This window comes from Anomaloglossus baeobatrachus, chromosome 5, assembly GCF_048569485.1.
Source record: "Anomaloglossus baeobatrachus isolate aAnoBae1 chromosome 5, aAnoBae1.hap1, whole genome shotgun sequence".
Lineage (NCBI taxonomy): Eukaryota > Metazoa > Chordata > Amphibia > Anura > Aromobatidae > Anomaloglossus > Anomaloglossus baeobatrachus.
The window spans coordinates 20,294,199-20,311,484 of record NC_134357.1 but is presented as its reverse complement, the minus strand read 5'-3'; the positions used below and the strand labels follow the sequence as shown (position 1 = coordinate 20,311,484).

Below are 17,286 nucleotides of genomic sequence, written 5' to 3'. Positions count from 1 at the left end.
ATCCCTGAAGATACACTTGGACCTTTGAAAGCCTTAAATGATTTTTTAATCTCAACACTAATTAGGGGACCTTACAATTTCCATGAGGGACAGAGATTCCTCAGTGAGGGCCCTTTCAATACAAGTCTGGTACAATTTTTTTACTGTATGCCACTGCCAATTTTACTCTAATAGTGAGCATTCTTTAGGTTTCCACTTGGACTGTGTCTTTCTAGGTCTGTCGTATGATAATACAGAAATAAAACACAGATGTCAGATGTGTGTCGGAAACCCCTGTGCTCACCCCACCAGATGCGGTAAATAATGCGCTAGTGCCGTCTCTATTGCTAGCTCTGTAGGCTGATTGTTAACCTGCATCAGGAATAATTATTCAGCACACACCACTTCTGCAAGGCATTTGGATTGATAACCTTTTTCTCCCCGAGTGATGTCACTAGTGGCCCAGAAACATTCTCAATAACCCCTTTCGATTCAGAGCAGCTAGGAACTAACAGAAAATGTGCAATCCGCATTTAATCAAAATTTGACCGGTGCAAAAGTATGGGCACCCTTATCAATTTCTTGATTTGAACCCCCTCCTAACTACTTTCTACTGACTTACTAAAGCACTAAATTGGTTTTGTAACCTCATTGAGCTTTGAACTTCATAGGCAGGTGTATCCAATCATGAGAAAAGGTATTTAAGGTGGCCACTTGCAAGTTGTTCTCCTATTTGAATCTCCTATGAAGAGTGGCATCATGGGCTCCTCAAAACAACTCTCAAATGATCTGAAAACAAAGATTATTCAACATAGTTGTTCAGGGGAAGGATACAAAAAGTTGTCTCAGAGATTTAAACTGTCAATTTCCACTGTGAGGAACATAGTAAGGAAATGGAAGAACACAGGTACAGTTCTTGTTAAGCCCAGAAGTGGCAGGCCAAGAAAAATATCAGAAAGGCAGAGAAGAAGAATGGTGAGAACAGTCAAGGACAATCCACAGACCACCTCCAAAGACCTGCAGCTTCATCTTGCTGCAGATGGTGTCAATGTGCATCGGTCAACAATACAGCGCACGTTGCACAAGAAGAAGCTGTATGGGAGAGTGATGCGAAAGAAGCCGTTTCTGCAAGCACGCCACAAACAGAGTCGCCTGAGGCATGCAAAAGCACATTTGGACAAGCCAGTTACATTTTGGAAGAAGGTCCTGTGGACTGATGAAACAAAGATTGAGTTGTTTGGTCATACAAAAAGGCGTTATGCATGGAGGCAAAAAAACACGGCATTCCAAGAAAAGCACTTGCTACCCATTGTAAAATTTGGTGGAGGTTCCATCATGCTTTGGGGCTGTGTGGCCAATGCCGGCACCGGGAATCTTGTTAAAGTTGAGGGTCGCCTGGATTCAACTCAGTATCAGCAGATTCTTGACAATAATGTGCAAGAATCAGTGACGAAGTTAAAGTTACGCAGGGGATGGATATTTCAGCAAGACAATGATCCAAAACACCGTTCCAAATCTACTCAGGCATTCATGCAGAGGAACAATTACAATGTTCTGGAATGGCCATCCCAGTCCCCAGACCTGAATATCATTGAAAATCTGTGGGATGATGTGAAGCAGCTGTCCATGCTCGGCGACCATCAAACTTAACTGAACTGGAATTGTTTTGTAAACAGGAATGGTCAAATCTACCTTCATCCAGGATCCAGGAACTCATTTACAGCTACAGGAAGCGACTAGAGGCTGATATTTTTGTAAAAGGAGGATCTACAAAATATTAATGTCACTTTTATGTTGAGGTGCCCATACCTTTGCACTGGTCAAATTTTGTTTAAATGCGGATTGCACATTTTCTGTTAGTACAATAAACCTAATTTCAATCCAGAAATATTACTCAGTCCATCAGTTATTAGATATATGAAACTGAAATAGCAAAAACCCAAATTGTTATAAAGAAAAAAGATTAACATTAATAGGGGTGCCCAAACTTTTTCATATGACTGTAGATGCCACGCAGGGGCCTCCCTGGGAGACCTCAAGCCATTCAAGGCCATAATCCTCTCCTGATACTGACCGAGGTTCCCCTGGGAGACACTGAGCCATACCAGGCTATGCTCCCCTTTCCCGGATGTCACCAGGGGTGACACTGCGGCATTCCAGGAGGCCGTGCTCCCATGGCTCGCTGACACAGGTAACAAATTTCTTCCATGGCAGACACTGACTAACTATAAGTCTCCCAAAAGGATTGGAAACCACTGAAGTGTATATGGAGGCTCTGCCTTTTAAAGCTGTAGGTTTCCTTGGGGCAGATCCTGTCTCTCCTTGGTTCTGTCATGGAGAAGGGAAAATATTAGATTTTGTTTTTTTAAATTAGGAAAATGATCCAAAATCACGTGTATAAGTGGCAACAATAAGTGAACCTTTAGGATTAGCAGATAATTTGACGGTGAAATTACAGTCTGGTGTTATCAAATCAATAGGGTGACAATTAGGATCTATCAAAGTCTGATCTTTACAACACATTTCTGGAAATGTATCAAAAAAGATTTCCGAGGCCTCAGAGGAGTTTTCTATTCTCTTCAGACATTAAAAGGTCATAAAACTATTGCTAAAGAGTTTGGACTCCACCAATCCACAGTCAGTTTTTTAATAACCCATAAGGTCTCAAAGGAACCCAAGATAACTTCAACTAAAGGCCTCTCACACATTAGATAATAAACTCATGCATCATCAGATAACATTGAAAAACAACAGTGTGCATAGCAAGATTGTAAGGAGAAAGCCACTGTTCTCCAAAAAGATTATTGCTGCCAGTCTACCAAATAGAGATTTGTGGTTTATATGAGAAACATTATGTCTAGAGAAAAAAAATGCTGCATTAGGATAAAACCCTCCTCCCATCTGTGACACACGGTGGCGGTAGTATCATGGCTTTATCACTCACAGACACGTCACACTGGATCATTCTCATCTGAAAAATGATGAAGTTGAATATTTTTTTACTCATTTGTTTGATTTGGAGTTTTAGCCACTTTTAGGATTCGTGTGAAGGTGTAGGTTAAGTCAAATTTATGCAGATATGGCAAATTCTGAAGGGTTCACAAACTATCAGGCACCACTGAATGTCCATCTCTTATTACCATAGATAATGATGTAATGTGACGTCACCAGAACCTCTCACCTCTCCAGTAATCCGGAAGAGGATCTCCAGGGTGAGGTTTATTAACCTCTCCACCATCTTGTCTCTGTCCTTATTCATCCTCGATGGGTCAATCGGGAAAATTATGTTATCAAGAAGATCTTCACTGAGAGGATCCTAGCTTGTTGGAATCTGAAAGGAAAGAAGATGAGCCGGAGTAAAATCAGCAAAATCCCATTGAAAAATACCCCTTCTTATCCTTAGTAATTGTAACATGTTATTCACATCCTGGGAAGGAGTCCTCACGTGAGATCCTTCCACACGTGGCAAAGGAGAGCTGTATTCAACAGCCAACATTTGTTTCTAAAGGTGGCTTTACACACTGCAACATCGCAAATGACATCGCTGTAACGTCACCAGTTTTGTGACGTAATAGCGACCTCCCCAGCGACATTGCAGTGTGTGAAACACATCAGCGACCTGGCCCCTGCTGTGAAGTTGCTGATCGTTAGAAATCGTTCAGGACCATTCTTTGGTCCTTTGTTTCCCGCTGTGCAGCATGCATCGCTAAAAAGTTTCAGTGTGTAAAGGGGACTTAAATGTGCAGGCAGCAGGAGCCGGCTTCTGCGGACACTGGTAACCACGGTAAACATCGGGTAACCAAGAAGCCCTGTCCTTGGTTACCCGATATTTACCTTCGTTACCAGCCTCCACCGCTCTCACTGTCAGTGCCGGCTCCTGCTCTGTGCACATGTAGCAGAGTACACATCGGGTAATTAACCCCATGTGTACTGTAGCTAGGAGAGCAGGGAGCCAGCGCTAAGCAGTGTGCGCTGCTCCCTGCTCTCTGCACGTGTAGCTGCGTGCGCTGGTAACCAAGGTAAATATCGGGTTGGTTACCCAATATTTACCTTAGTTACCAAGCGCAGCATCGCTTCAGTGTGTCGCTGCTGGCTGGGGGCTGGTCACTGGTTGCTGGTGAGCTCACCAGCAACCCGTGTAGCGATGCTCCAGCGATCCCTGCCAGGTCAGGTTGCTGGTGGGATCGCTGGAGCGTCTGACTGTGTGACCTCTCACCAGCAACCTCCTAGCAACTTACCAGTGATTCCTATCAGGTTGGGATCGTTGGTGGGATCGCTGAAAGTCTCAGTGTGTAAAGGGGTCTTAACAGCCACCATTTAAATGGATTCTCACTGGTGCCTTTCTGACTGAGCACTCCGCCCTATAAACCAAGCTGTGTTCATAATCCTTATACCAGGAGTCCTAGCTGCCCAGACATGGAGGTTAGTCCAAATAGTGGCATTTCAAGTTCGTTTTTTAGTCTACCTGCCCAGACACGGATGTTTTTAACCTAGATAGTGGCATTTTAGTTAGGTACCTGGATTATTGAGATTTACCTTGCCGTTTGGTTTCCGGGCTTACATGCATTCGCCAATTCATAAACTAAAAATCTAATTTTTTCATATAGCAGTAATGCAGTACCAGAGTTCCTTTATACATTGTTGGCATTTTAGTGTGCAGCTGTATGCATCTTGTATTTGCTATGTTTTTTCAGCTAGCACCTATTCACACTTGTAGGATGTGCGGGTCAGTTTTTTTGAAACACTGGTGCCTGAGAGCATCGGCTCCCATGGGACATTACAGAGTAATACATAATTCAACACATACCAAGAGGATTGAGGGTCTTTTTTGCAAGTTTACAATCGAAGATGAAATAGTGGGAACACAAAAGATAAAAAAAATAGTTTGTCATTTATAGTTTAGACATCACTATAATAAATAGGGGCATTCAAATAACACTGCATGAACTGGTCATCATCCAATATCTGTACCCATACAGATACAAAGTACATGTGTGGGAAAAGATGATAAAAGGGACCAGATTCTGAGGAAATTTAGGAAGGGATAGCAGGCAATAGTTAGATTATTGAGGTGAAGTGGTAGGTGTCAGTTTAAAAAAAAATAATGAATTTTTTGGGTACATTTAAAACTGTGGATATTGGGAATAATTAATTGAATTGTCCGGGGCAGCAAATTCCAGAGAACTGGTGCAGCACGAGAGAAGTCCTACAGACTGGAAGTGGGAGGTTCTGATTAAAAGGATAGTACTTTTAGGTCATTTTAGAGCACATTTACAACAGTGGGATTGGGAATTAAGTAAATTGTCCTGGGTAGTGCGTTCCAGAGAGTGAGATGCAGCTCATGAGAAGTCTTGGAGACTGAAGTGTTGAAGTGGGAGGTTCGGATAAAAGAGGATTTCACTATTAGGTCATTAGAAAACCAGAGTGCATGGATCGGGTGAAAGACTGAGATTAGGGAGCAGATGTAGGGTGATGCAGAACTGTGGAGAACTTTGTGGGTGAGAATGATAAATTTATATTGTACTCTGTAGCGGATGGTCAACCAGTGCAATGACTGGCACAGGGTGGAGGCATCGGTGTAGCAGTTGTAGAGAAATATGATCATAGCTGCTGCATTCAGAATCCTTTGGAGAGGGGAAAGTTTAGAAAGAGGGAGATTGATTAGTAGAGCGTTGCAATAGTCCAGATGAGAATGAATAAGAGGAGAGGCGTATATAGGGGGCGTTGGCAGGGCATGTGCACAGGGAGCAGCTGTCAGGGGGGCACCTTCGGGGCATCTGATGTAGCACTCTGTTGTGTCTCCTCGGTGACTAAATTTTGCCGCCCCCTGTAGTAGGAGCCGGCAATTCTTGGAGCTGGTTGTCAAGCTGACAGCCATACACAGAAAGAAGTGCAGCACACCTGCGGGCGCGATACCATGGATTTACATGTGCGATGTCACCATTAGCTCCATCAGATCCCGCGCTTGTGCTTACCATTCCCACAGCCTTCTTATCCGAGTGTTTGCTTGCCGGCTTCAGACGCGCTCTGCGAATGGTCAGAGTCTTCTGATCATGCGCAGTGCGTGTCTGAAGTCGACAAGCAAGCACCCGAATAAGAAGGCTGTGGGAATGGTTAGTGTGCACGCGCGGAATCGGAAGGAGCTGATGGTGATGCCACACATGTAAATCCATGGTATCACGTCTGCAGGGGCGTAATACCACGGAAAGCATGCAAACACCCACGGGGCGATGAGATGCCCAGGAGACTAGACCCTCTGCTATTTACATAAGATATATGTAAGTAATAAAACATTTTTTTTTATTACTTTCATATCACACAATATTACAACACAGAGATGGATAGGAAGGGGTTATTAGGTCACACATGCTGCTGCCTCTAGGTCAGAACACATATGGGACCTGACAGTTTCCCTTAAAGATGGTTGGATGTCACTGTGTGCATTCTCCGCTCGTGGCACCATTTTTCTGAGCACCGTCTGATTTGAGTGTGTGACTGTGCTCTCCATAGCGCCATTTTTCTGCAAACCGCCCGGAAATTTGTGTAAGCTCGGCCCTTGCTACGGGAGGTTCAGGCAAAAAAATTAAAACAAATTGGCCTCGGACAAATACGGATCGGCCGCGGCAGAGCCAAAGACTCTACCTACAGCCCAGCTACATTGCAGGAAAAAGATATTGCAGCAAAACCTCTATAATAAATTAAACAACAACCAGGCTGCAGATTTCTGCACAACCGGTGTCTATTCCATCAGTATAACAGCCCCAATATGGCCGCACCTTTAATTTATTAGGTTAAATCGTGATGACAGGGTCACTTTAAAACAAAGAAAGAACAATGGAGTTATTGATCGATTTTTTCCAACGTCTCCACAAAATAAAAGTTATCTGCACCTAAAAATGGCGCCAATCAATAACACAAGCCCCGCAACAAAACATAACCCCCGCTCTCATACTGCGACACCCACAGAAAAGTAATAAAGTTCCGGCTCTTGGAAAACAATAAAAAAAAAAAACAAACATAAATAAACGTCGGGTTATAAGAAATAGCTGTGAAGAGATAAACAGTCCCTGGACGGGGAATCTGCACTCACCTCCGCCACCTGCAGAGCCGCACACTGGAGAATACGCTGCTCTGTGCTTACAGGACCTGCGGTGATGTCACCAGCATGTGATCAGTCACATGTGTGGGAGGAGTCAGGGGTCACATGACCAGGAGGCTCAGCGTGTGCTGCACTGCAGTGCTGGTTGCCATGGTGCTGGATCTCACTTTCCTTCTGCTGTTTCTAGATTTCTTGTTATTTCCTCACTTATATAGCGCTATTACTTCCACATTACAGCGGTGATCACCATCTTGTATATTCCGGGTTATACGTCGTCTAATAAGAGCGGCATCTTATCTGGTATTGGTTAACCCCTTAAGGTTCTGTGTATTTTACCCCCTCATCACCTGGAATTATTTATTTTTTTGTGGCTTTTTCATCATCGAAATTCCAAAGACTGTTCTATTTTTTTGGCCGTATGATATGAGCGCTGTTTCTTTGTTGTTGTTTGTTTTTTACTATTTCCATCTTTTATTTTTGAGCCATTTTTGAGGTTTATTTTCTAGGTTTTAAAATCCGGCAGCTCCGTTTAGACGAGTGTGGAGAACTCCGCTCCTGAGCCCCTCCACACATGCGGACCCTTCCCGGGTGTCACATCCTAGCATTATTTCTGGTGCGGTCAGTCAATATTCCGAGGTCGTCAGCGCGGGTTTATTGTTTCCTCTTTTAATATTTCCCTTTTCAGGTAAGAGAAAGCAGCGCTGAGTATGGACGGGGTCATGTAAGAGAAGACACTCGGCCGCACTTCTCCTCTTTTCCCTCTTAGCAGGTGTTTGATTCAGATGGAAGCAGTGACGATGAGAGGAACATTGTGTGAAAAGAATTCAAATAAAAATGGGGTGATATAAGTATTTATACAGTATATACCTGACCTGAGGAAGAATCTGTCTGATGCTGAAACGTGTAGCCCTGTATTTATCTCATAAATTCTTATGTACATATTACCTGCCTGTCTGTTACACTCTGCAGCGGTTATGTCATCCCTTTTTTTTTCTTTTAGTTTTTAAACTATTTTCTGATACTTGGTGGTTCCTGCACCGTACCATCATTTGGGGCAAGCTGCAGCTGATTCAGTCCATCTTTAGTTTTGTACACATCTCTCCAAGGTGAGGATACTGCCATATGCCCTGTCCGCCCTCACATTTCCACTTTATTAAAGGGGTTCTCTGAGAATGAGATAAAATGAAGTCCTTGATATAATTCATACTGCTGCCCGTCCTAGTCATGTGTCAGTATGGGCTACAGACTGGAGATATACGGCTTCTGAGACCTGGGTTTCAACTCAAGAGTTGTATCACACGGCGGGGCGATGTAGCCGACCAGAGAGGACGCATGGGAAGAGAGCTCCTATAATCCTGATCTTATCCTGGCCATTTACACCCGGTTACCTGATCCATTTACTCACTGACCTGCTGCTGTGACAGGAGACACCATCTGGAGGCTGCAGATTCCCACTGAAGCTATTCTCTGATTCCTGCACAGCGTTGCTGGATCTCCTGAGGCTGGAGAGTGTGGAGCAGCAGCCATCTTCCCTACAGCATGCATTTCCACAGTGAGCAGCAGAGCATGACTCCGGAGAGCAGTGAGGAGTGACAGATTTATGGCCAGAGGTGAAGACCCAGGAGTGGTGAGCACAGGGAAGTTAATTCTCCCTTAGCTGTGTAACTGGCAGTCAGTGTGCAGCACATTAGGGGGGCCGGCTGCAGTGTGGAAGACTTTAACCCATAGAGTGCTGGAGGGTCTGGAGTGTGTGCCTTGAAAAACGGGCCCTGCAGATTTTTCCTGACACATGAAAACAAATAAGTGACACATATTGAAGTCCCCACGTTGCGCAGGCCTGCATCATTCTGAAAAATACACCCTGAGTGCTGTGCTGCCCTGGGACTCCCTTCATTCTTATTATCCACCATATAAGTGGCTGTTTTCCGGCTCTCTGGACGTGGTGAGGAAGTGGAGACAGACATATTACTAAATATACATTATAAAGGCACAGATTCAGACGCACGGGGGCACGATAAGAGAGGGGTGCAGAATCAGCAAATCCCCAATGTATCAATATGAGTCCCCCTAAACAAAGTGGAGCTATTGACAAACTTAAGGAGTTCACAAGGGGTGGTCAGGCAGATGCCCCTAAAGCCAAGAGAAATGCCACCCCAAAAGGTCAGGCACTATTGGATGACGGGTCAGAGGATAAAGATGATTTAACCCTGAGGCAGGTGTATGAACAGCTTCTACAAGCAATTTCTACAAGCAACAGCTCCCTCACAGGGAAAATTGAGCAGGTACATTCAGAGGTGGGCCTCCTGCGTCAGGACATGCAATCCTTGAGGGCCCGAACAGCGGAAGTCGAGGCGCGAGTGTCTGAACTGTAACACTCAAAACAAAAATGACCACAATGGCCGGATCGGCAAATGCATGGCGCCAGAAAGCAGACGATCTGGAGAACCGCATGCGTCGAAACAATATACGAATCATAGGACTGCCAGAGCGCTCGGAAGGTCAGCATCCGGAACAATTCCTGGAGGAGTGGCTGAAATGTAATCTCGGAGATGAGTTCTCCTCAACATTTGCGGTGGAGAGGGCGCACAGAGTTCCAACAAGGCCTCCTATTCCAGGCGCGCCACCACGTCCCTTTCTAGCAAAGATGCTCAACTACAGAGATAGAGACACAGCACTCCGTCTGGCCCGACAGAAGAGCCCACTCAAGTTCAATAATGCTGCGCTCTCGATCTTTCCGGACTTTTCGGTGGACCTCCAAAAACAGAGGGCCCACTTCATGGAGGTGAAGAAGAAATTAAGGGAGCGGAACATCATCTACTCTATGCTGTACCCTGCCCGGCTCCGCATAGTGCATGAAGGGTCGCCTCTGTTTTTTACTACACCTGCTGAGGCTGAGGACTGGCTACAGGTACACCCGAAACCTAAGGGGCAGAAGCCATGAGATTACTTTCCTAAGTAACATTTTCTGTGCCCCCTGGCGACCCTCTTCTTCCATGGTTGCTTGAAGCACCCTTTGGAGACAGATGGGACTTCCCCGTGCCTCGAGTGATGGAGGAATTGGCCAGGAATTGGTTCTTGTGAAATGGGAGCCCTATCTTGTGCACCCTTATACCACCTATACCAGGACACTGTATTCAGTGGTGGTATCCCCATTGATGTTTGAAATGTTTTACAGGACTTATCGGAAAGGTCCTGAAGTTCGATATTGGTTCTATATGTTTACAGCTGCAATTGCATTAACTTTATTTCTTTGCAGGGACAGGCTTATTACTGTTGGAGGGTTAACCACACTTAATTGCAGGGCAGAAAGCGTCTTATACCTGGGATCCTGGTTCTATAAAAAGATCTATGTGATATGGGGTCAGAGCTAATATTTATGACCTGGAATGTCAGAGGCCTTAAGTCGCCCAAAAAACGTATTAAGGTATTCTCCCAAATTAAGCAAGTCAAGGCCCAACTGGTGGTACTGGTAGAGACTCACCTCACACGGGACACAGCCAGACTAGTAAACAAACCGTGGGTACAATGGTCGGCACATGCGTTCCACACCAGCTACTCCAGGGGTGTCTCTCTATTGGTCCATAGACATATCCGTTGGGAAGTGAAGGTGGTGAGGCGTGACCCGGAGGGGCGATTTGTGTTTATATATGCGTCTATAAACTCTAGAGATTATGTGCTGTTATGTATTTACAACCCCCCGCCAGCTCGCATCTCCATTCTTAAACAAGCAATGAGCTTTGCCCTCAATTATCCAGATGCGTATGTGTTATGTATGGGGGATTTTAATCTTGTGATGAATGAGGAGCAGGACAGGTTTCGGATGGATGGAGGGGGACAACATTCGGCCACACACTTGACTGATTTGCAGCAATACGCGGAGGGAGGTGGGTGGATTGACCTTTGGCGACTCCGGCATCCTAACACCCGAGAATATACATGGCATTCTTCTACTAGACACATGCTGTCGCGACTAGATTATATTTTTGGGTCGAGCAATATCGCAACCTGGGTGGATGACGTGGTACACGGGGTCAGGGGCATATCAGATCACAGCCCAGTGATTCTTACTATGAAGACTAACCAAGGTGTTGGTAAACCCTTTTGGAGGTTAAACCCCTTTTGGCTGAAACTAATAGATCAAAGTGATAGAACTCTGTCCCAAATAGAGGATTTCCTGGAAGCACACCCTAAACCCTGGAATATTAACTTGGTGTGGGACACTCTTAAAGCCTACCTTAGAGGGTGTTTGTCTTTAACCATAACATATCTTAAAAGAGTGACTAAAACTGAGGATGATATAGTAGAGGGGAGACTTAGGGACTTAGAGGCAATATATATATCGGCCCCAACTGATGGAAATAGAGCGGCCTGGATGCAATCATATAGGTTATATATGCAGCACTCTGAGACCAAGTCCAAACGCAAATTGTTCTTTACCCGACAATCATATTTTGAGCTTGGAAATCAATCCAGTAAATTATTGGCATATATGGTTAGGCAACACAACACTTCAAATACAATATTGGGTATACGGAGGATGGATGGCTCAATAGCTACATCCCCTGAGGATATTTTAGAGTGCTTTTGTGAATACTATAAAACCCTATACACATCTAGAAATCCTCATGGAGTTCAAAGTTGTGTGACATATTTGTCGGATTTGGAGTTTCCCACTTTGAGTGAATCACAACGGGAGTCTCTGGAGGCGGACATCACACTGGATGAAGTGATTACTGCCATCTCGGATATGGCTAGGGGGAAATCTCCGGGTCCAGATGGCCTTCCCATAGAATTCTATAGTAAATATTGTGACGTATTGGCCCCGATTCTTTTAGAGGTTTTCTCACATTTTTCAGCCGGCGACTCTCTACCTGCCTCCTTATACGAAGCACATATAGTCGTGCTGAGGAAGGAGGGTAAAGACCCACTAGACTGCGGTTCATACCGTCCTATATCCCTAGTTAACGTGGATTACGAGATCTTTACCAAAATACTGGCGTCCAGGCTTAATTCAGTCATATTGAGTATAGTTCACCCAGACCAAACCAGATTTATGCCTGGGAAAAACACCTCTATAAATATAAGACGGGTCCAGTCCATAGTGCAATATAGCACACTGGTCCAGGAGAACGAGTGGGCCTTGGCCTCGCTGAACGCGGCCAAGGCATTTGACTCGGTAGAATGGCCATTTTTATTTGCCTGCCTCCAGAGATTCGCTTTTGGGCCTAAATTCAGTAACTGGATTCATATGTTGTATAGGTCCCCGACAGCCAGGATACTAGTCAATGGTGCTATGTCTACACCCTTCGCATTGAATCGGGGCACAAGACAGGGATGCCCTCTGTCTCCAGCATTGTTTGCACTAGTTATTGAAGCTTTGGCAATTAGAATCCGCTCTCATCCACAGATCACTGGAATCACTATAGCTGACCGAACAGATCAAATAGGATTGTATGCGGATGACATGGTTGTCTTCTTAGATCGAGTGCAAGAGACTCTACCGGTGGTTATAGATACTATAGATACATTTGGGGAGTTTTCGGGACTACGCATCAACTGGGATAAGTCGGCTTTGATGCCATTAATGCATGGGTCTGGAATTTCAATGGAGGGTAGGTCACCTTTGCAAGTGGTAACTAGCTTTAAATACCTGGGAATACACATACAGAAAGACCATACACTAGACCTGCAGACGAGTATAACACCACTTCTGGAGCACGTTAAACTTAAATATAACTTGTGGAGCAAGCTACCCCTGTCAGTGGTTGGCAGAATAAATTTAATCAAAATGATATTACTTCCAAAGCTTAGTTATACACTACAACATAGTGCAATATCAGTACCCAAATCCTTCTTCTCAATGTTGAACTCTCTTACTACTTCTTTCATATGGGGGAAATCCAGACCCAAACTTCGGTTATCCATTTTACAGAGATCCAAAAGACTGGGAGGGATGGCTTTACCGGAGTTCTTCCTCTACTACCTCGCGGGACAGCTTAGGGCACTAGAGACTTGGATGCCTGGATGTCAGCTGCCAAACTCTGAGAGTCACTTGGCACACGCGGCTGGCACTGATTGTTTAGTGGGTTTTCTGGAATCAGAAGGACTGAGAACACCACGGCAATTACCCCTCCTCAGGTTGGCAAGATTAGTCTGGCGACAAGCGAAGAGGGTGGTACACTTCGAAGGGGTGGTGGCGGAACTCCCATTATGGGGGAATAGCCACTTCCATACTCTGAGAGATCACCTCTCAGCGCAATTCTGGGCCACTCACAGCGTCAGTGCGTTAGGTGATCTTTTTGTCCCGGGAACCACAACCTTCAAGTCCTTTGAACAAGTCCAGATTGAATATAATGTTCCAAGATCACAGTTTTTTAGATACCTGCAGATTCGCACAGCGATTCAATCCCACATACAGAAAATTGGAGTGAGGAAATTGATATCATCACTTCCTATGATAGGTATTCTAAAATCACAAGGACCTCGAGGCCTCATCTCAGCTATATATACTTACCTGTTGTCGGTGGGGGTGGAGTCGGACCCCTTGCCAGCCCAGGAGAGATGGAAATCTCTAATTCCCTCTCTACAGGGAGAGGAATGGGAAGAGATATTGGAATCTCCGACTGCGGTATCCCCTTCGGTTAATAATAAGTTGATTCAATGCTACATTGTCCATCAGGCATACCTTACTCCAACTCGATTATTTAGTATGGGCCGTTCTCGTACATCGGAGTGCCCGAGGTGTCATCTCTCAGGGGCAAATTTCATACATATGATTTGGAGCTGTCCCAATATATCTTTGTATTGGCGGGGAGTGACATCTCTGCTGACATCGATTGTGTCAATTCCTGTTTTGTGTGACCCTTTGATATGCCTGTTTGGGGTGGTGGAGGAAGAGTCCTGGGATCATTACATGACCATATTCCTAAGAGAGGCATTGTTTCTGGCTGGGAAATTAATAGCTCTGAGGTGGATGGGAGATTCGGATCCAACTGTGCGGTCCTGGGTTAAACTAGTCAATGCAACCATAGTCTATGAGCGGGTGGTATATTATAATAGGGGGTGCCTGAGAAAATTTAACAAAATCTGGGGTTTGTGGAATTCTTCTCCAGACACACTTGCGGAGGTTTGAGGGAGATTATGCGGATAATGGTGGTTCCCGTTAGATTTTGGGATATGAAACACTGTCCAATGGTATATTGAGGTATAATAATGCAATGTGGCTGCTGTTGTTGTTCGTTCTTTCTTCCTTTTTCTCTTCCTCCTTCTATCTTGTTTTCAAAATATGGTCATGCTGATAATTAGAGTTGTTCTTATGCTCAATATAAAATTAGATATCTATGGAAATGATAAGAAGTATGGATAATAATGTCAGGACCGGGAGGACTGATGGGCCCAGGAGGTGGATCCACTGGACCGAGTACCCCACTGGGGGGCAGGGTACACGGCAGCTGGAGCACTGGCGTGGCCGGGACGGGTGTAACCAGGGTCACGGAGTTCTTTAGGATAATACTGGAAACAGGCACAGGTACCAGGTAGCAAAAGACAAAACAGTAACAGGGCACAGCACAAGGGGACCTGAGCACCTAGCTCAGAAGACAAGCTTCAGGACACGTTGATCAGGCCCCGCCCACATGGAAAGGCAAGTCTTATATACCCAGCACAGCCCCATGTCATTACCTGCATCAGGTGTGCTGGGCCCATAAGACCAGGAGAGTGGGCGCGGCCTGGTCCTATACAGAACCATGAGGCCAATACTCAAAGTCAGACTCCTGAGACCAGGAGCAGGAGTCAGGGGAGCAGGAGCGGGAGCGGCAGCCATGACTGGTGGACACATGGAGTGGATCAGTGGGTAAGGAGTGGTGCTGGGACACTGGGAGCGTGACAGTACCCCCCCCTCTAAGCCCCCCCCTCCGAGCACAGAACCCCAGGGGCACCCCGGATCGAGACACCGGGCCGGGGCCCAACGCAAAGGCGGGGAAGGACCTCTGACCCCGTACCGCCTTCTTAGCCGCACGGCGCTTAGCCGATCTACCAGCAGTGGCAGCGGGGGCAACGGGAAGAGGAGGACCGACAGAAACAGTACTGACATCGTGGAGAACCGGCCCGGGCGACTCGGACCGGGCACAGGACGGTGACTCATCCCCGGTAGCTGGTGGCATCAGAGTCTCAATCGTCGGGGACGGTGGAACGACGCTGGGGTGCGTCATCACTTCCGGTTCCGGTGGCACCACATGCACAAGTGCCAGGATCTGTGGTACAACGCTGGACTGCGTCTTTTTCTCCTGTTCTTGTGACATGATAGGATCAGGTGCCAGGGGCTGAGGGACGGGCTGAAGACAGGTATCATGGCACGAGGGACTCCAGCGAGAGATTGCGCCGGAGCGCCAACTGATGTCAGGATCATGGAGTTTAAGCCAGGGCAGACCCAGCAGGAGCTCAGGAGCCATTCTCGGGATGACATAAAACGCAATATTCTCAGTGTGCAGGGTACCAATACAAAGTCTCACGGGTTCGGTGGTGTACCGGACAGGCTCGTATAATTGTTTTCCGTCCACGGAGGCGAACCAGAGGGGTTTTGCAAGCGGGATGACCGGTATCCGATAACGGTCCACGGTAGCTTGTTGGATGAAATTACCCGCTGCTCCCGAATCAATGTGAGCCTCTGCCGTGAACTGGGTCTTCTCGGTCGTGACCTGGACAGTCTGTGTAACTGGGACTGACGGAATTCCGGTACCAAGGGTGGCGGTTCCCACCATCCCTTGGACTTGGGGTCTTCCTGGCCTCTCAGGGCAAGAGCGGAGCAGATGTGAACCGCTTCCACAATAGAAGCACAGGCCCCGGGCGAGTCGCTCTGCACGACGTTGCTCGGCTTCGCTCAGCCGGTCTATTTGCATTGGCTCAGGAGTGGAGTCGCAGAACGGCAGTGGCGGGGGAACGGTAGACCTCTGCGGGACAAAGGCGTGACGGACTGGTCGCTTTTCCCGGGATACCTCCTTGGTTCGTTCCTGAAAACGGAGATCAATCCGGGTGGCTAGTGATACCAAAGCATCCAAGGTACGGGGAACATCACGACCGGCTAATTCGTCCTTGATGCGACCGGAGAGCCCCTCCCAGAAGGCGGCAGTCAAGGCCTCATTGTTCCAGCCTAGCTCGGAGGCAAGCGTGCGGAACTGAATGGCGTATTGGCCGACGGTCAGGGTCCCTTGGCGTAGCCGGAGGAGCGAGGAGGTAACCGCGGTACTGCGTCCCGGTTCATCGAAGGTACTTCGGAAAGCCTGCAGGAATTCCCGGATGTCGGTCGTCACCGGATCCTCGTTCTCCCACAACGGATTTATCCAGGCCAACGCCTCGCCTTCCAGGTGCGACATCACAAAGGCTATCTTGGCTTGGTCGGAAGCGAAGAGGTGCGGGAGTAATTTGAAGTGCAGCGAGCACTGGTTCAAAAACCCCCGGCAGTTCTTGGGGTCCCCGGCATACCGAGGCGGAGCAGCGAGGCGAAGTTGCGAGGCTGCAGAGACAACAGGTTCAGACGTAGAGACTGGTTGCTGCGTGGACTCAGATGAGACAGCTGTCTGTAGCGTATATAACCGGTGGTCCACGGACGCCAGGAATTTCAGCATCCGGCTCAGGGTTTCACGCTGTTGTGCCAGCTCTTGGCGCAGCTCAGCCAGCTCTGATGTTTGCGCTCCAGCGGGATCCATGGCCTGATCAATCTGTCAGGACCGGGAGGACTGATGGGCCCAGGAGGTGGATCCACTGGACCGAGTACCCCACTGGGGGGCAGGGTACACGGCAGCTGGAGCACTGGCGTGGCCGGGACGGGTGTAACCAGGGTCACGGAGTTCTTTAGGATAATACTGGAAACAGGCACAGGTACCAGGTAGCAAAAGACAAAACAGTAACAGGGCACAGCACAAGGGGACCTGAGCACCTAGCTCAGAAGACAAGCTTCAGGACACGTTGATCAGGCCCCGCCCACATGGAAAGGCAAGTCTTATATACCCAGCACAGCCCCATGTCATTACCTGCATCAGGTGTGCTGGGCCCATAAGACCAGGAGAGTGGGCGCGGCCTGGTCCTATACAGAACCATGAGGCCAATACTCAAAGTCAGACTCCTGAGACCAGGAGCAGGAGTCAGGGGAGCAGGAGCGGGAGCGGCAGCCATGACTGGTGGACACATGGAGTGGATCAGTGGGTAAGGAG

General features: G+C 47.0%; 1 protein-coding gene across 1 annotated transcript in view; it reads right to left on the bottom strand.

The window, feature by feature from the left end:
* Nucleotides 1-3,286, bottom strand: part of LOC142312573 (uncharacterized) — a 152,141-nt gene extending 148,855 nt beyond the window's left edge. The window contains 1 exon segment of the mRNA XM_075351564.1: nt 3,161-3,286. Coding sequence (XP_075207679.1) covers nt 3,161-3,238 — 78 coding nt within the window. The 5' untranslated portion in view covers nt 3,239-3,286.
* Between the last annotated feature and the right edge of the window lie 14,000 nt (nt 3,287-17,286).